This window comes from Crocodylus porosus, unplaced genomic scaffold (assembly GCF_001723895.1).
Source record: "Crocodylus porosus isolate Cpor-Errol unplaced genomic scaffold, CroPor_comp1, whole genome shotgun sequence".
NCBI classification, from domain to species: Eukaryota; Metazoa; Chordata; order Crocodylia; family Crocodylidae; genus Crocodylus; species Crocodylus porosus.
The window spans coordinates 9,358,997-9,379,676 of NW_017728942.1; the positions used below are offsets into that span (position 1 = coordinate 9,358,997).

The 20,680-nt window shown below is 40.7% G+C and overlaps 1 protein-coding gene across 2 annotated transcripts; it reads right to left on the bottom strand.

Moving 5' to 3' along the window:
* Positions 1-976: 976 nt before the first annotated feature.
* On the bottom strand, positions 977-20,674 carry YTHDF1 (YTH N6-methyladenosine RNA binding protein 1). 2 transcript variants are annotated; one of them, XM_019548245.1, is made up of 5 exons: positions 20,603-20,674; positions 20,040-20,064; positions 18,274-18,353; positions 11,437-12,963; positions 977-2,488 (listed from the first exon to the last, which is right to left on the bottom strand). In XM_019548245.1, exons 1-5 carry the CDS (start codon positions 20,627-20,629, stop codon positions 2,462-2,464), a joined length of 1,686 nt encoding a protein of 561 aa, XP_019403790.1. In that variant the 5' UTR covers positions 20,630-20,674; the 3' UTR covers positions 977-2,461. The 2 variants fall into 2 exon arrangements, with proteins under 2 accessions (XP_019403790.1, XP_019403791.1); XM_019548246.1 differs by lacking the exons at positions 20,040-20,064; positions 20,603-20,674 and adding an exon at positions 14,809-14,903 and having other exon boundaries at positions 18,274-18,355.
* Positions 20,675-20,680: the final 6 nt, after the last annotated feature.

Here is a 20,680-nt window from a genome sequence, read left to right on the forward strand (position 1 = left end):
GGGGGGGGGCGGCGACCTCACAGACGGAGCCAGATAAACGATCTTAAAGCCTTTCTAGAAAACTTTGAGCAGGTGGCTGGAACATACCAGTGGCACTGGAAGCGGTGAACCATTAAGCTAGACTCTTACCTGACAAGGGAAGATCACGCTACATACCGAGTCCTGGGGACCAAGGCCACATGGTATTATGGCACCCTCAAGGCTGCTGTTTTAGATTGCACTGATCTTGTGGAAGAGCCATACTGGCACTGGTTCTGGGAAGAGCCATTTAATTTGAACTCCCAGCCCTGAGCCAGTGCCCAGCACCTTAAGGACTTGTGTATGCAATGGTTGAAACCACAGTCCTGCTCAGACACAGAGATAGTAGAGGCAATAGCCTTGGAACAGCTTCACTAGGCACTGCCTGTGGGACTCCAGGTGTGGGGTGGTAGACACCAGGTTGGCACTCTCATCAGGAACTGCCTTGAGACTGAACTTGAACATGAAAAGTACCATACTGGACTCAAAATGAGAAAGGCCTTTGGGTAGAAGTCCTGCTTTTGGTCTTCACCCCACTCTATGGCCAGTTGGCTGGGGCAGGTTTTGTTCGTGTTTTACTTGAGGACTGGCTGAGAAGCACCTCAGGAAGCAAAACCCAGCTGCAGAAGCCAGCAGGCTAAGGAACCTGCTGACTACCTTCCATAACCTGAATCCTGTAAGCCAGTTTTCAATTCCTTGAGTTTCTCTAGCAAACAAGCAGAATGAAAAATTTGCCAGAAATGCAAATGCACACTACGTATTCAAAAGAGATATTCAGAGTAACTTAGAAGTTTTAATGAGATTCCCAGAAAAGATCCCTGCCAGAGTGTTAGATGTTCCCATTTGATCCATATATTAACTACTCTAATTGGTCCTCTGGCTCATAAGTTTGTAGAATACTGTTATAATACAGGCAGGCATTTGAATATAGGGGGAAAAAATGAAAATGACATCAAACTTGCTAAATACGTATTGTTTATTAAGGCTTGTATTCTCCTAGAGGAAAAAGTTAATCTGATGCTGTCCATTACTCCGTACAGGCAGTAACAGTCCAGAGACAGAGTTATACGTTCTAAATACAAGTCTAAATGATACAGCTTAAACTTTATTTAAATTGGAGGTCCTTTCGGAGTAAATAGTTTTCAGAAGAAGATATCTGCTTTCTAATATAGTAAAAGATCCTCTACAATAAACACGTGCAGATTCAGTGTGCTAGAGCAACAGGCATGAGCACCATTTTCATGCTTAATAGAAACTCCAGTTGGTGGCGAGTTCTTCGACGGTTCCCTCATTCCACAAAAACATGACAGCAAATTCAGTTTCTTAAAACAGTTTTTTTACTCATCCAACAGAAAAAAATTAGACATACACACTGTCAATTTTAAACATCTGAGGCATCATCCATCATATTGTCCGTACTATTAGTTCCTACGTTAAAGCTCAGCATTATTGGTATAAAAAACAAAACAAAATAAAACAAAACAAAACTTTAAATGGCATTAGGATTTTGGGGAAGAGGAAAGGGAAAGATTAAAAATGATTTGCAATTAACTAATAACACCTGAAAGCCCAAACAGGTTTAAACACATTGTCCAAAAACCCTGCAATGTTGATAGCATCACGTTATTATTTAATAATTAAGCTACAGAAACAATAAAGCAGAATTATGGCTGAGAGAAGGCATCTCACTCTCTGCAGGATATGGTTTAACAAATGCACACTGAAGCACTGGTTAACAGAACGTGGAAGGGAAATATTTTCAGAGAGATAGAAATTTCACCAACAATTTGATTTCCTACTAGACAGAAAAAAACCAAAATGACATGTTTTCATTTGAAAAGTATAATTGTACACTTAAAATAAAAAGGTATAGTAATTGCACAAAGTGATCTGAACTTTTTGATTTTAATATTCTGAAGTGCAGTATCTCAAACAAAATTGTTAAAGTGACCAAAAAAAAGAAGAAAAAGAAAGAAAAAGAAAACAATGCATGGTTTATTATACTTGCCATGAAGAAACAGGGCATGGGGTGAAGAGAAAGGATGTGTCACATGTAAAAATTATGAATATCTGACTTGGAACATAATTTGTGTCAAAAAGTCTTTGGGAAACACTAACATTTTAGGACGCTCATTTATAGTTCCATATTAGGTCAGTATAATTGGTTACCAACTTAAAAAAACAAAACCAGATGCACCTTTATTAATGGCTTCTACAGCATTGTACATAGAAAAGATACAAATGAACGCAGATCCACATGGGCAAAAATAAACTACAATGTACTTAAAGATGCAACAACTTAATTTCCCCTGCACGAGAATATATATTGGAGCTGAAAGCTTTAGTTTGTCCTGATGCCAGGATACAGCACCAGAATACTTTTTGTTTTTTCAGAGTCGAATTTAATATCAGTTCTAGTATATATAGCAAACTGGGTTTATTCTTATTGTTTGTTTCGATTCTGACGTTCCTGCGAAGAGAAAAGCACAAAAACAAGATAGTTTAATCATATGAAGAAGTTCAGTGATACAGCAGCTAAGAGTTCGGGAAAAAATTCAATCCCTTTGTCTCCAAATGACATCTATATTCTGCTCATAAAATTACAACACCAATTATGTCACATGACACACAAATCAAAACAACGTCAACATTTCTAGAGGAGGGGCCGAATGCGAGCAAAGCACGGGCAGTGAGGCATAGCTTCTATATTAGTCACTGAGGATCAAAAGGGACTCCAGATGAGGGTCACAATGAAGGACTTCAAGTGCAGGCTAAAGATTTGCAATATTTTGAGATTTCTGGATCATCTTAGCTATTGCTAACAGCAGCTGGGTTGGTAAGGGGTGGATAAACGTCAGTAGATTAAAAGACTCTACAATCAACAGCTAAAAATTTTCCTCCAATGCATAGGTGATTTAGCAGCCTGAGTTTCGCTGAAAGCAAAAGAGAACTTTGGCTCCTTGAAAGCTTTACTGCAAACCGTTTCTACCTCCGACTACTCTGCTTGGAAAGGAATCTCGAGACTTCAAAGTCAGGAAAAAAGGATGGAAAGAAACACACACACAAGCAGCGCTTTTCTGCCCTTGTGAAACGGGTCTGGCTTGAAATATGGTCAAGAAGGACTTCTAGCGCTGGCACTGTATAGCAGAAGACGGGAAAGACAGTGGCTCTTTGAAGTTCCACTCCAAGCTCTGGTTATCCACCAAGTCAAGGGAAACACCGAGACAGCCCTCAGATCTAGTATGGGCAGTCCTCACCTACCCAAAGGCAGAAGATGGTCTTTGAAGCTGAGACCCTTTCACAGATAAAGAAGCAACTGCATTCTCCCGTTTTCTTCAGTGGAAAGAGTAGGCCAGGGATTACTATTAGGCAGCAGCAAGGAAAACGAGGAGGGGCTTTGTGGTACCTGCCTTAACAGAAAAAAAAAAATGGAGGGCATCCTAGCAAATGTTTTTTTTTCGGGGGGTGTAAATTCAGATATTCACAATGTGAAGTTCTCAGTTACCCTGTTACTGCGTCAACACGACTGTCTTTAACAACTAAATGCTAATAGTTTGATATCTGCTTTTCCTTTCTTGCTAAGTCAGAACTGCTATATCTTACTTTGTAACTGTTTCCTTTTCACACCACTAACTTTCCTTAAGGCAGATTACATGCCTCTGCGTTATATTTGAATGACTATGAAAACTGCTGTGGGCCCTGAGGAGAAGCAGATAAATGTCGAACCAGTGGCTTTGTACTAAAATGCCTACTGGGTTTAACAGCATTTATTGCATGACGAGTGGCTGAGCTCCCACCTGGCATCCAGAATCTGATTTCTACTTTTCTGCATGTTAAACCTCTTTAAATATGTGCAATAAGCCTGCAAATATTCCAAACAAAAGTTACACATATTACTGACTTCATGCCCTTCTATCTACCTGTATTCATGCAGTGCTAACTATTTCTTACCAACATACACAAACAGAGGTACACCAATACACTGGTCCATATCATACTGGCACCGAGAACAAGAAGAATGACATTATTGGCAATCAGCTTTTTTTGGGCTGATGTGGCTGATAATGTCACTGATAAATGCCGTGTGCATGCATGCAGCCACAGCACACACGGGACCAGGAATGTAGCCCAGCAGCATGGAGACCAGTGTCTAGCTGGTAAGTCTGTGGGGAGGAAAGGGGTGTGGGGGAGGGGACAGACAGAGACCCCTACAGTGAGGGGGGAGTGGGGCTGGTATAGGGGCTGCCTAGCCGTGGTGAGGCTGGGTGCGGGACAGAACCATGGGCAGTGCTTCCCGCTGCTGCGTGCACCCCTGGGGGAAGCTTGGGACCACATGCCCCCTGGATCTGCACACAGGGCAAGGGTGGGCTGCCACTGCAGGGTCAGGGCTGGGGGCTGCACTGGCCTCTTCCAGGCAGTGGGGCTGGGAGGGGGGGGATACGGCAAATTTTCAGGTGGAGGGGCCCCAGCCCAGGCCCCCAGCAGGCAGCCCGCCCTCACCCCATGCACTGATCTGGTGGGCACATGCCCCATGACTCCCACGGGGTGCGCACAGCGCTGGGAGCCACCCCGACACTCCTGCATACAAGTTGCTGACATCTCTGTCCTGTGCACTGCCCCGGTTGGGCAGCCCCAGCACCACTCCCGCCCTCACCGTGGGGGTCTCGATCTACAACCCCCCCTTCTCCCGCACAGACGTACTGGCTACAAGCTGCTCTCCAAGCTGCTGGGGGGCATATCGGCAATCAGATCAGTATCGGCTAATATGGCTAGTTAACAACTGGTCATTGACACAGGCCAAAAAAAATGTTTATTGGTGCACCCCAACACAAAAAAACCTTGTCTACACAGAGCCTTCAGTCTTAGTTAAAATCGGAACAGTTTTTAACAACTGACATGGCAAGCTAACTGCATTTATAACTCATTTAAAAGCAGGTTTCTTTAGGCAACAACCTATTTTAAAACAAGCTGACCATTTATAATGGTTCATTTTTACTGTATATTTATATAACGAACAGACAGAACCAAGAGGCAAGTTAAAACACAGGTGGTTTGTAGGATCAACAAGTCATTTTAACACCTACAACAACCTTTCCTTCACAAATTCACCAACCTGGGGGGAGTCACAGATATGATGGAGGGTAGGGCTAGGATAGCTCTGCAGAAAAGGACCTGGGGGTTACAGTGGACAATAAGCTGAATAGGAGCCAGCAGTGTGCCCTTGTTGCCAAGAAGGCTACTGGCATCCTAGGCTGCGTTGGTAGAAGTGTTGCCAGCAGATTGAGGGAAGTGATTTATGCCTTTCTTTGGCACTGGTGAGGCCACATCTGGAGTCCTGTGTACAGTTTTGCACCCCCCCCCCTACAGAAAGGAGGCAGACAAGTTGGAGAGAGTTCAGTGGAGGGCAACAAAAATGGTTTGGGGGCTAAGGCATATGACTTGTGAGAAGAGGCTGAGGAAACTGGGCTTATTTAGTGTGCAGAAGAGAAGAGTGAGGGGGGATTGAATAGCAGCCTTCAGCTCCCTGCAGGGGGGTTGCAGAGGATGGAGCTGGACTGTTCTCAGTGGCGGCAGATGACAACAAGGAGCAATAGGCTTAAGTTACAACAAGGGGAGTTTAGGTTAGATATTAGAAGAAACTTCCTCACCAGGAAAGTAAGTAAAGCATGGGAACAGGTTATCCAGAGAGGTGGTGCAAGCTTTTAAGGTTTTTAAAGACCCAGCTAGACAAACCCTTGGCTGGGACGATGTAGTTGGGGCTGGTCCTGGCCCTGCTTTGAGCAGGCGGTTGGACTTAAACAACTTCCTGAGATCCCTGCTAAGCCTCATTTTCTATGATTCTAAATTAACTAGGTTATTTATCAACTGTCAATAAAGCAACATTTGTTTCTTAAGGACAGCTGCTATAACCAGTGTTTTTATACTTGATTTAAACAAGTTATGGCTGTTAGCCAACCCTGGAATAATACATCCTCTCAATTTTCCAACCCTAGCCAACAAGTCTAGGCACTGCATCTCAGCCTGTATATTAAGGTCTCCATCTTATGATGGCAGGTGCCCTTCTCCATTGCACTGTCCTAGCAGTTACTACTGTGTTTCTACTCTGTTCTTTACCCACCTCCTTTCTAATGTTTTTGCTGTATTGCATTTATTTTGTTTCTATTCACCCAGCGGCTTCCACACATTTCACAGAGCAATGGCATACACTGGTGGTTTGGAAAGGCTAGGCTTTCTAAACTCTTATTCTCAAGTATTGTAGGACCAGAGAAGAGACTTTTCCACAAGCTTTCAGTCCTGTATTTGAAGGACACAGATAGGAGGCAAATGGTTGTAAGAGGTTCTGCCAGTAGCCAAAAAGTGCGTGCACAGAAACAGGACACGTGTTGCAGAACTTGGATTTATTCTATTACTCCACACAGTAACCTGGAGTCTCTTCTAGGAAGGAGACCTGGACCCCAGGCAGCCTGAGGTAGCACCGATACATCAGAGCTCAAATTATCCCTCTAGCCAGTAAGCCACATTGCCCTAAGAAATTCCAATTCACCTTCTCTCACACCAACTGCTCTTTGCCCAAGGCAAATGGCAAAATGTGGCACTGAGTTAATAATGGAAGCTGGGAGGGATAGAGGAGATGAGTTCTCCACTGCTAGACAACTTGGACAGACACTGACCAATCTCTAGCTCAGAGCTGGTGAAATTTTGCAGAAAAGAAGGAAGACTTATGCTGCAGGATGAAGCCTTTGTCCCCATAGAAGAACCAGATGTGGTTCTGCCCTTACCACTCAGAGAAAGCACCATAAACCTTCTTGCTAAACATTATTTTCCAAGGTCAGCAGGATAAGAGTCTATTAAATCTCTAGGTGCGCTCCTCTCTGCTATAGCTGGGAAAACACCACTACAGAAACCTTTACACAGCATCTTTAATCAAGAAACACACACCATCAGAAGCACCTGTCTTATAAAATGCAACTGCACAAAGCTGCATTTTTGTGAGAAGGGCAAACTGCTCCAGTCTAAAAAAGCCCTAAAACGGTGAGCCCATCAAAAAAGGAAGATGGCATGCAACCTGCTCCTAAATCAAGCGGTAGCTCAGCAGACAAACAGCCTAATACAGACAAGCTGATGTGCTTTCAGAAGGTCTCGAACATGCTGACTAGCCTGCATTCAGTTGCTGTAGAGGCTAGCTAATGTTTTTCAAATCTTAGTCTCAACGAGGCTCAAGCAGACAACTGGCAGTCTGGAGACACTGGAACTATAACCTTCCTGGATGGAATACAGTCACACTCTCTATCCTAGATTAGCGTTTCTCAACCCGTGGGTCACAAGAATATATATATATGAAAGGGTTGCAAACAAACTTGAAAAATGGATTCTCCTTTAAAAGGAAAAAAAAATGTGGGAAACTAGCTTTTCTCTTGCAGGCTGACAGAGCTCCAGCCTGCAAGGGGCTGCCTGGGGACCCCCCCATGCCCCACACATCTGCCCCCTGCCTCACAACACCGGGAGGCTAGGGCTGGGGGTAGGGGGTCAGGAGTGAGGGCACTGGGTCAGGACTGGCAGTCGATGTTTCGAAATGGGTGCTGGTACAAAAAAGTTGAGAACCACTGTCCTAGAGCATTTGAGCCACTGATCTCTGAACCTCACAACAGCAGCATGCTGTGTTACTAGAGACTCAGGCTAACTAGAATCATTAATGGTCTGATCTATAAAGATTTTATGTTATAAAATCTGTGCCCCAAATTTGTTCCAAGAAAAAACAAATACATAAACATTGCAACAGGTAACAAGATTCTTTTCCTATCATGATCTATTCTGACAACGAAGAAAAGTTCTGTAAATCATATACCACCTTATTTCTTAGGTATGACTAAGGAGCTAATCATGTCTCAGTAAAGTTTACCATATATTTTATTTAAAGAAACTTGATCCCATATTTTGGAATTACAATTTATCATCATACAGGACACTACCACCACATTTTCTGGGCACAATTACCAATGGTATATTGGCTCTGAACAGGAATCTGGCCAACTGTTCCAGATACTTATATATTCTGGAATAAATCAACTCTCCATTTCTTCTTAGCAGGATTTTGGGCCACTGGACCAGCACTTAGCTTGTCCTCCTAACATGTATTAATGCATAAAACACTGCATCTTTCCTCCATTCCACAGAGACCAATTGCTTATCTTAAGCAATGCAGACAGCACTAGGGGAATCTTCTGCACTTATGACTAAATTTTTTCCTAGCAGATTACACTATAGCTGTACAGGTCCCACTTGAGGTCAATCGTTGACATTTTGAAGTTAACATGAAAAGTAATTAGATTAACTTCAGATGGAATATAAGCAGCAAATGGCTTTTTTATTCCTAAAGAATATAGTCTGTGCATGACCTTAATAATCAATCAGTTACAGCCACACTGCCCATCAGCAAAATTATCTAAAAATAAATTTAACTTCTTTGTTTCTTATAATAAAAAATGACTTCATCAGCAATAAATGAACTATTTCAGTATTTTTTCCAATTTAAGGACTTTTAAAATTCCCATCTTCATGTACTTATTATGTTTTAAAAAGGAACTGCAGACCTATCTGAATAATGATTTGACTCAAACCACGTAAGATGACCAAAAGGATACAACATTTTGAAAACATGGCAAAACTGTATAGGTACATATACATTAAACAGACAAAGCAAATCCTTTAGACCATAATAAAAACTATTAATTGGCACTAAGATTCCTTTATTTCGTATCTGCTCCAAGGTCCAAAGAATGGTAAAAAATCTAGATATCAGCTACGTGAATTTAAACAGGAAGTGCTCTCTAATAAGAAAACTTTGACTGGAAAGTTTTACAGCAAGCTACTGATGCAATTTGTTCACATGCAAAAGGTCAAAATAGATGTTTTATTCTTCTCAGAATATAATTTTACATAGACTGCAACACAGTCAGAGTATCATTTATCTTTCACTGCATCATTCATTACTGGTATATTTTATTGCTGTAGCATCTGTTATCTTTCTCAGTCTACTCCAATGGCCTACACATAGCCTTGTTTTGTAAGCTGTTAAGAATTGCCTAAAAAATATTTAATTAGACCTCATGGGTTTTTTTTCCTTAATGCATCATTCATTAAACTGAGTTCTAAAGTTTCCTCAGTATTAAGTGAAGTGGAAAATAAGATGCAATAATTGTTGAGAAATTAATTTTGTTAGAAAGCAATGGTCTGTTCAGGCACGATTTATTACATATTTAAACTGATGCGGAAAACAGAAGTCCACATGAAAGTAATACAGAGGTGAGATCAGCTCAATATTGGGTCTGGTGCCAGTATAATCAGCTACTACAAATGAGAACTGAATTCAGATCTCAGCGTATGGCCTGGGAGCATAGGACCAACAAGGGTTAAGCATTCAAGAAGAAACATGTTTAATCCTGGGAACAGGCAGCCTCCAACCATTTCCAATGCTTGACGCAAGAGGCATTTCAAATTTTGTTTGTTGTTTTTTGGGTTTTTTTTTTAACCTTGTATGGATTCACAGAAAGGATAAGTGACTTCCTTAAGTTTATGCACCAAGTATTTGGCAAAGAAACACAAGCTAAGCTTCCCAATTTCTAGTCCATAGCTCCACCCCACTGGATCGAACTGCCCCTTCTGAAGGTAGTAATCATGTTAAAGAAACAAGTAATTCTCAGTAAAAAAAGGTTTGCTAATAGGACATTTTTTGTTTCATGGACACCACGAACAGCATGTTAAAAGCTGTGAATTCAGGGAACTGAGACTTCTTCCCACCATGACTAGGTAATAACAGGCCTAAAACTGTAGGTGGCTAGACAGAAAGAGCAGAGCTGAAGTCTGAATAGCTCTCTTAACCCTGGATGTTTCTGTGTTTCTGGGGGAAGCTATACCCAGATAGTTAACGTACTTTACGGTGGGAGAGAGGGTTGTTTGTTTAAGTGGCAATAAGATAAAAGCCTTTAGTAAAGCAACTTCCATTTTACCTCCAGAACTTGCATTATGTTTCAAAACAGATTCTGAAGTAAATTTAAGTAATACAAAGTTGGCAAACAAACAGTTCCCTTTAACCACCGAAGTACAGGAAGTAGTACATAGTTCCAGTCAGAGTTCAGCCTAACAATCCTATGTTTCAGGGGTGTCAAACTCATCAGGACCCATGGATCAGGTGAGGGATGCAGGATGGGAATCAGGTCCACAGTCCAGTACCACATCCTGGAACCAGCATGCAGGGCCAGTGCAATGCGGGTGCTGCATGCAGCATGACTGCCGGTCCTACACACTGCAGGCAGCACACAAGGCCAGTCCAGGACACGTGATGTACATGGTACCTATGCTAGATCAGCCCTGCACGCTATCTCCAGCACCCTGGGCTGGTCTGTGGGACCTGTCCAAATTGGCCCCAAATTCAGCATGTAGCAGTGGTTCAGTGAGAGCATCATACGCTGTGTGCCCTGAACCAGCCCCATGAGCTGTGTGCAACTTACATCCCAGGTCTTGCCCTCTGAGCCACATGCAGTGTACAGGGTCAGGGCTGGTCCAAGACCCACAGACAGCACTAGGGATTAGATGATAGGATTTTGTGGGCTGGATTCAGCCCACATACCTCATCTCTTAAAACCCATATTAGACATGCTATGGCTTTACAGAATAGGAATGACTGATGTTACAGCATTTGGACCCCATTCTTGGTCCTGGCTGATGTAAGGACTATGAAGGTGACTAATATTTTATGACACATTCATATAAAAACATTAAATACACATGCCCCCTATATATATCTCCCTGCTTACCACTATCCCATCCTGGCCCAATTCAAAGTCCTGTGGTTTTTCAGACCTGGTAGAAGGCACGAGTCCTAAAGATCAAGTTCTTCATTTATCTAAACAGGTGCAACTCAAGCAGCAGCAATACAAGCTTCACTACACAGGTTTCCTCAACTCTGTTCTCAAAATACCAGCTGAAAGGACAATAGTTTGGACTTACTGCTGGGGATGTCAAAGGGAATCAATTGTGACCTGCATTATTATTCAACCAGCAACTAGAGTGATACCTCATATACAGGAGCAAAAATACTCTAAGTGACACTGACTTGGTCTAACTTTGAAACTAGCAATCTCTGTATCCCACTAACCTCCTAAAATCAGTTTTCAAATTCCAACGGAATAGGACGTAAGCATTAAAAGTAAGCTAACTTTTTTTTGTTTGACAACCAGAATGACAACCAGAAAAAGTTGAGGCTGAAAGTTTCCTCCATCCCCCTTCTTTGTAATGTCAAACGTATCCAAGACCATTTACACACACCCTAAAGATGCAAGCCCTACTTATGTTCCACCAGAGCAATATTTAAAATATATGCACGTATGAAAAGAAAGAAAGAAAGGAAAACAAGCTTACCTTCCGCACTACCTCTTCTTCCTCTTGGCGCTTTTCATAATGAGAAAAGTCATCAAAGATGGAGGTTGTATGCTTGTACGTAGCAATAATTTTAAGCACTTGTTTCGCTTTTTCTAAGGGCACCTCCTGTGTGTCACGGGAGTTTGTAACTGGTTTGTTGTCATTGTTCTCCAGCCTGATGTGTCTCAGCTGGTTGTTGGGCACATCCTTCACAAAGATCCACTTGACATCAAATTTCCCCTTCCATTTGTCCTGAGACCAGACGCCTGCACTGGTGCCATAGTCCACAGGTGATTTCATTTCTGCTACTCCACAGAAATGTCCGCTGCCATTGACACTGAACAGCAAGTACACTGGACCCTTACTATTCATGGAACGGAAAGCACTGTCCAAGCGTTTGTTGCCATGTTCTGTGCTACACCAAATGGAATATTTAATGGAACGATGAATATCATCCTCAGAATAGCTCTTTATTATGAACACACGCCCATTTTTAAGGTTCCATTCAAAATCTTTAGGGTTATAGCTATGAGCAGCCTTCAGTTTTTCAAGAACAGGATGGGATTCACCACTTGGGACAGAGTTAGGCTGGGTATTACCAGCTGAGTTGCTATCATTACTAGTTCCTCCACTTTGGCCAAAAGCTGCATTTCTGTTGCGAGGAGCCACCCAGCGATTCTGGGGTGGCTGCTGAGGGCTTTGATACTGTGGTTGGGTCAATGGTGGAGGCTGAGCTGGAACAGGCTGAATAATTTGCTGCTGTGGCTGCGGGACAGACTGAGGAGATGGGATCTGCTGAGGGGCAGGGACTTTTGCCACAGGACCCTTATTGTCCCAAGTACCTATGTCCATATTATGTTTTATAGGTGGTGGAGGCAAAGCTCCTCCAATTACTGGTCCAGTTTTTGTTTTCATTTTAGGTTGCGGTTTTGCGGGCTTGCTGGCAATGGCAGCCCAAGAAGTTGGTTTAGACACTGGCAAATTTACACTTGATCCACCATTCCCAGAAAGAGCACCTGTCATTCCAGCACTGTTGACAACAGAACCCACTGTTTTCACAGCAGAAGTTGTAACATCTCCACCAATCTTAAGTCCAACCATTCCCTGTTCAATGCTATTCATTCCAGGGGCTTTATTTAATGTATCATTATGAAATCCTGTCTGTCCATCCACAATAGTGCCACCCAGTGAACTGGGTGGGTAGCTATAACTGCTCCCGTAAGCCGAACTTTGAGTCTGCTGTCCTTGGGATCCACTTGTTCCCCAAGCTGAGAAAGCAGGATTTTCTGGGAAAAAATTAAATCTGTGTTGGTAGATGTTGTTTCCCAGGCCCCCAGGCTGTCCAAATACAGCATCGTGCATAAAATGATGATCTCCGTTACTGAGTTGTCCATAGGTGGTGAGGTATGGAATAGGAGGATCTCCTCCAGTAGACCATGGTGCTTCACTGAGAGAATAGGGAAACCCAATAGATGGTGGATAGTAACTGGACAAATAGGGATCAGTCATTGACGGATAGCTATTATTCTGTTAAAGAAGAAGAAAAAAACCAGGAGGGAATTTCAGATATAAGAAGTTGTTTACAAAACCAGCACGACATGTAAGCAAAACAGACATTTCTGGGCTCAAAATGTAAGCAATAACACTTTTCCAAATTCCCTCAATTCAGCCTCAAAATTTTGTAATTTCTTATTCCATGAACAGTCCAAGTTGATGGCAGTGTATCTCTTACATTCCTAAAGTGGAGAGGCATTTTCTTTCTTCACTTACTAGTGAGCTTTGAACACCAGTCTCAGATGAAAGCTAGTACAGCCATGACTTGCAAAATCCCTTTTACTGCCCCGCAGAAAAAAAAATAGCTTAATTTGATAGGCTAAAATCAAGAGACTGTGCAATTTTTGTAATTCAGAAATATTTAGTTGACAAGTATGATTCTAATATACTTTGAACTTCTATGCTGTTCAAAGGTTAAGATATTTTGTTTACCCATGTGTTATGCAAAGATTATTTAAAACAATTTTGAAAAATGCAAAGGCAAAAAAAAATGCTACTAAGATCCAGGAACAAGACTAGAAAGAATTACATCAGACTTAGCACTGAAATTAATGTTACAGCTACACAAATATCATAGCAAGATGCAAAAAACAAAATTAATGCAACCCCCAAACCATCAAATAAATGAAAGATGAAGAAACGGGCAGGTTGACAACCCTAAGAGATGTAATGACAAAAATAAATAATTTGTTTGTGTTTTTACTAAGTATTATATTAATATATTCAATACAGGCAACCAGTTATCCATAACAGACTAGTAAAAGAGTTTGTTTTTGGAGAATTCATAACTTGTTCTGTGTACACACACACACACTATAAAGAACAGGCATCTGTCTTCTCAGAATGCTTTTTATGTCAAAAAGGAAGTTAGAAATCATCATTTGATTTAGAGATGCAGTAGAAAATACAACACCACATCAAAAATAATTTTCCTCCATTATAAAAGAATCTCTATATAAGTAAAATAAAACTGAATTTCTTGCTCTCATTTCTTCCACTGACAGAAGCCAGTCTTTAGGTGGAGTTAGTATTGTACAGATGACTACAGGTACTCCTCACTTAAAGTCATCCCGGTTAATGTTATTTCATTATTATGTCACTGATCTATCAGAGAATATGCTCGTTTGAAGTTGCACAATGTTCGGTTATAATGTTTGGTTGCCACCTGCTAGTAGGTAAATACTGTGACGTAACTGGATTTGCTTAACATGGTTTTGCTTAAAGTTGCATTTTTCAAGAACGTAACTATAATATTAAGCAGGGAGTAGCTGTATTATATTACATACACAGTCTGAATGTTTTAATAAGACACAAAACTTGAGAGACATGAAATAAGACTCTGAAAAGAAAAAGCATCTAAAAATTCAGAGCTTGGGTTCTGTAATTTACCTTAATTTTCTCCTTCTATAGCAGCACTATATACGTACAGAGAACCTAGATCATAGATCTCCTTAAAGAACTTGGGTTCAAGACTGGATGGAGGTCCATGGAAAGACAGCCAAATGGTTCCATCATTAAAACTGAGAGAGATGAACCCTTCCTGGTTCCTCCTTCCCTTTTCAACTACTTTTTAAGGTCACATTATCAAGACTTTTCCCTCTACACTTCTACAAATTTTCAACTAACATCCATTTTCTCCATTGGCTTCTTTATACGCAATAGTATCCAAGTACAAATGCACACTAAACATTATGTGACATGCTTAAGATGAGGTTACTGGTAAAGTTTACATGAAAAATAAATCTTAAGATTAACACTATTTAATATGTTTAAATAATATCTTGCATCTTGTCCAGTATTTACTAGTTGTGAACCTACCTTTCCCAAAGACATTCTAGGCATGGTAAATTACTGCATGAACTAGTCACTTTGGTCTGAAAGTCAGTGGCTTCAGTCAGAAGTCAGGGCTTCAACTGCAGCCATTAAAAAAAATAATAATAATATCAAGAGCAACAAAAGCAGAGGCACCTCTGATTAGAAACAAGCCACTCCTACAATATGACAAGCGGAAAAAAAAACAACAACAAAACAAACACTGACATGCAAAATGATGGCAAGACGTTAAGCCAGAGAAAGACAAAAGGGACAGCATGAAAAAAATAAGATACTGGTCAAAACTCAACAGAATGTTTCCTCGTTTCATCTCTACCCCCGATATTGCAAACAAAAATGTTCTCTATGATCCTTTACATGGGGGGACAAGGGTAGTGACAAGGTGCAAAATTCTAGCATTTCCAGTCAAGTCGGGAGGCCCCTTGGCACTCCTGAACATCAAGAGATTCCTTAAAATCCTACTTTGTCCAGGTTACAGACATATTTTTTTTCTTTGCTTGTGTGTTTTTCTTAAACTTGTAGCCAAAATATTTTCTGGAAATTTTTGAGCCATAGCAAGTTCATTTGTTTCAACTATCAACTGAAAATCAAAGCATGTCACTGCCCATATTCCCCTCACCCCACAATACAAATTAGTTTATTTAACATACACATATGTTAAGAGAAGCATATTTTAGAAGTTTCATGCACGTTGTTTTACAGTTGGGGAGGGGAAGAGAAAGATAAATTGATTTCACAGAAAAGCAGATTCCACATCCTGGACCCTGCAGACTTAAATCATGCTTACCTATTTAAAGCTAGCTTTCACAGTTAACCTGGTGTATTTTATTCTGAATATTAAATGCCTGGTCTTTAAACCACTAGGAAGGCCTATTAATCCCACATAAATTGTGTAGAATGGCAGACTCAATCGGACAGAAGAGAGAAATCCTTAGGAAAGGTACATCTATGGAATTTCCACATTCTCTGCAGAATAGCTCAATTGGAATACAACAGCATCAGCAAATGCTATCTTCAAAATATAAGCACCCAAAAGAAAAATACAGAAGTGGAAAAGGTTTCTTACCACGAAGAATTAACTAGTGTTCTTAGCTCATATACCTTTGTGTGCTTTTAAGTTAGATTTTACATAGGCCCAGCTAAAAGAAACCTAGAGTGCAAGTGATTGAGATTAGCAGGTGCTTCATGCCCAAAAATATTTCTGTTCTCTGAGCCATCCTACCAGGATTCCTTGAACTGACACTGTCTAGCTACCCAGCATGGAAAGTTTTCACAAGCACCCTAACAGGATAAAAAAGTTTCACCAGATACATTTGCAAAACATTCAATCTATTTTGTTTGGCTTTGTGCCACAGGGTTTAGGAGAAACCCTGATGGAAGTTCTTTAGTGCAACAGCAGTAATTTATCTCAAAAGACTTATCCTTGACCTTTCAGAGCCTCTTCTCTAGTTCACTGTTTACTAACCCTTTGAGTTAATTGCGAATGGATCCCTTTTATCTGCCTGAGTGCTTTGCTTCATTGTCATACAGTATACTATTTATGCAAGATCTTTTCATTCCAATTAGTTGTATATCTGAACTAGGATTTTTGCTAAAATTTTTTTTTTTTTTTTTACCTTGGATGTTGTACAGCATTCAATATCCATTCTTAGCCCTCTGAAATATTGTAAGAAATGTTCTTAGTGCTTAGGAACCATACAAGCACTACAGTCTGATACCATACCCTCAATTTCCATTTGCAACAGCCACTATTACTCTAAACCTGCTGCTCCCAACCAACCTTTTAAAAAAAGGAAAAATGGACAGATCAAATAATGAGGGCTTGTGGGTTCTCCAACATAGTAAAAAAGTTAGGAAAAGATACTGAAGTTATACTTCATTTTCTAAATCTGTAAATTTGTATCAAAACAACGATAAACTGCATTTCTAAGTCACCAAGTTTTAACTCACTATTTAATATTGTTCATATATTCTAATATACTTTAATTTCACAGTAAGTTTTAGTTATTCAGGCATATTTTAAGCAAATTCTACTCTTAGTCTAGACCACATACTATGATGGAATAATCTGCAACTGCAAGTTTAGCTACAACAGCTCAGTGAACAGTAAGGACTCATTAACTTGCTGCTGCAACCAAACTGCTTCCAGTACCTGAGCTAGTCCAGGTACCTCTAGTTTATGCTGAATTCTGCAGTGCCAGCACAACCCTGCAACAGGTTGCTGCTACAGACCTTATCAGTCCTATCTGATCTCACTGAAAATCAGTCTGTTTAATTGCCCTGTGAAAAACAACACTTTGAGATACAAAAATACAAAATTCATTCTGCAAGGTTCAAAACAAGCCAAACATTAAGATTAAATAGCTACTTTCACTTATAAGAATACTAGTTTGTTGCTATGCACAGTTTTAAAGAAGGTTCTTTAAGCAAGAATAAGAGAACCCAATCCAAGATGTTAGAGATATTTAGCTAGTGTACAGTACATAAGTTGCAGAGACCACTGTATTATGCTCTCCTTAAACATCTGTTCAGCCCTTCTCATAAAGGAGCAACAGAAAAATTATGGACCAAGAGGCACGCTATTCTGCATTTGAGAAATATAGGGAAGGATCTAATCCAATAATTTTCACACCTCTAGTTCTGAGGCACCTCATTTTCTCTGCTCTCATTTAAAACCATCTTAAGCAGCACTGCTTCTGTTTAAAATAAAATAACATTCTTCTGGAACGTATCCTACAAGTCATACGCACTGTATCAATACATATTAGCAGGAAGCAGTATGTAATATTCAAGTCTTACATCACATTGTCTTACTCTTAAAATGAAGGTGCACATGTTTAATTTAGTATTTTAAACTATATTTCCATGCTAAGCTTTTTCTGTTTTCTTATTGTAAACCATCCTAAGCCTTTGCTGGAAACAGCGGCACATTAATTGAATAAATAAAAACATATGAACTCTAAAAAAAATCAGATTATGTATGTGAAGAAATTATATTTGCTGAAAGGTAGTAAGCAAATAGAGCTACTGTGCAAACTTCAAATCACAATCGTTACCAGGTCCATCTAAAAGCAGAATCTCTCAGTGACTGTAACAGGTGCTCTGACTACTGAAGAACTGCAAAACCAAGGCCTTACCGAGAAGCAACTATGTGAGATTTTACAATAACGCTTTGATGTGGAAAGTATACAACAAGCTAGACCTGGACCATTACCTTCATTTTCACTTGTGACAAAGCTAAAAATACCAGCACTCTAAGCTAAAGTGCTAGTAGCGGTACTCAGTAATACTTAATGCACTGGAGCTGTTTCTTTTTCTATTTCCCTTCTAAAGCCTCACAGACTTCGGGAGCTATGAGCATAGGAGAGCCATAGTAGTGTTTGCCATATACCTTACTATGCCCAATCTATACCTTAGAAACAAAGGTAAGTTAAGAAAAAATACACTAACCTGATTTGACTGTCCAGAAAGGTAAGGTTCAAAGTCGTTATCATGAACTGTATCCTTCTGATGTAATGAACCATTTTGTACTAAAACAAAAAATTGCAACATTATTACATTGTTTAATAACATTTCAATGAAGAACCTCATCCTAAATTAACTGTAAAAAAATAGAGTACAGTAAATCCTTCTTGTGACATTGTCATTAATCTTTGACAAGGAAAGGGGTCAGAGATTTCTCTAAAATGAAAGTTTCCCAGTGCACTCTGAAAATCATTACTGCTTCCAAAACTAATTTGAATGACAATTTCAGAACATCTCATACTAAATTTTTCCTACAGCTTGGAAGTTATAGTAAAATGAAGAACCTGCAATTTTAACGAGGGTGCACATGCATGTATCTCCAGGAAATGTTAGAATCACAGAAAGGCATTTCTTGAGAAGAATGTGTGAATATGACTAGAGGACATAGCAATAACAGGTGTCCCTACTCCATGCCTATGACAGTACAAATAACAAACATCTGCTGTTCACACTGAGCAGTTCTTTAAAAAGTTGTGTCAGCAGTGATAAAATAATAGCTGTTGGGTGTATTTCTTGCAAAATGCATCAAAATGCTATCTTAAGCTCCACTTTCCTCACCTGTAAACTGGAAATACCTAGCTAAAACAAAGGGACATTTCAGGCTAAACATTTGCAAAGCTCTCTAAAAGGCACATTGGGAAGGTGCTACATAAAAAATGTAAAATGGTTATTTAAATTGCATCACACTTTATTTTTGTCGGTTATTGTGAAGCATAAAGCAAGCTGCATGCATTAAGTCGGTGCAAAGTAGTCCAACAGTTTCACAGAAAGGCTAAACTGAAAACAATGGCAGAGAAAAATGCAAATGCAATTCTTTTAAAAGATGACAAAAATAGTGATTTAAAATGGGTACAAGTAAAATAAGTTCAGGAAAAGCTGTCAAGGAAAATAGAACAGTATGTATAACATACGTCAATGCACTTATAGAGCAGGGGAAATAATCTGAAACTTGTTGAGACTACAGTGGTTTGAAAAACAATGACAAATGAAATCTGAAGGATATTTGTATGGCAGACCTACGCCTATGTAAACTAATGGTTGGACCTGCTTCCATGCTAATGAGTATGTAATTATTCATAACTATTATAAATAAGTCTATTATTACAGTAACATAACTGACTTACAGCTAGGCTAGTTACTCATGAGACAACTTGCTAGCAAAGTTAAATTTTTGATAAAGAAGTTCATACGCGCTGTCATACCGCCTTATTACAGGTACTTGTACTGTTTGATTAAAATGACTTGTAGGAAAAGAGTTGTACACACCAGCTGTCAGACACCTGCCAAATCCAGTCCAGTGACAGAGCAATACTGATATAGCAGAAGCAAGCCTGGGCGTGCGTTTGTGTTTTTAAACTGTCTTTTAAGAATCTTCCACGCTGTGTTTGTAATCAGTAGCCTTATTTAAGGCATCTTTAAGAGAAAGGCAAATTCAAGCAGGAGTGACCATCCAGCCTTATGTGGACAAAACATCAAAACAAAAATGCTCAAAACACACACATGCGAGAAATCCCATCCTTTAGAAAGCACACAAGCAAGCAAACAAGCTCGGCTCCCAACTCTGCCAATGAGAAACCACAGTATTACTGACCTGCTTGCCCACTGCGGTCTGCCTGCTGGCATCAAACATTTAAATAAGATCTAAACAGAAAGATGCATCCCCCCCACCCTTAACTTTCTGCCTCCCTTACCTTTATTCTCCTGTCCTTTCGGTCTCTGCGATGCCAGGAGAAGAGGGGGAGGGGGGGAAGAAAAAGAGAGGAAACCCAATCAGTTTTGTGAAATGCTTTTGTAGAACCCAGAAGTTTGAGGTGGAGAATGACCCGAGCAGACCCCATCCTTCCCCACCCCTTATCAGGCTTTGGACTTCATACCATGCACAGACCGTGTATAAGCAGGTGCCTTTTTGGCTAATATCAAGCAACACAGCGTGCACCTAAACCTCCAAGGCTCGGGGCTTGCATGGAGGAGGCCGGCCTGGATCTGCAGAGCGCCCACAGCGGCCGTCCTGGGGGGAGCACACTTGCCGGGGAGGGGCGATTTGGCCTTACCTGGAGCTGGTCTTGGGGTGGGAATACAGGGAAGGAGAGGGAAAGGCGGACACAGACGGGAGGAGGAAAATGAAGATGAGGAAGGAGGAGGAACAGGAGGAAAATGAAGATGATGAGGAGGAAGAAGCTGGGAGAAGAGGAGGACAATGAAGAGGAGAAGGAGGAGGTGGGGGAGGGGGACCCCGTGGCGGCCCGGCGCTCACCTGAGGGTCGACGCTGGTGGCAGACATACTTCATGTAGGGCCCGGGGGTGCGGGCGGCGGGCGCGGGGCCCGGGCGGC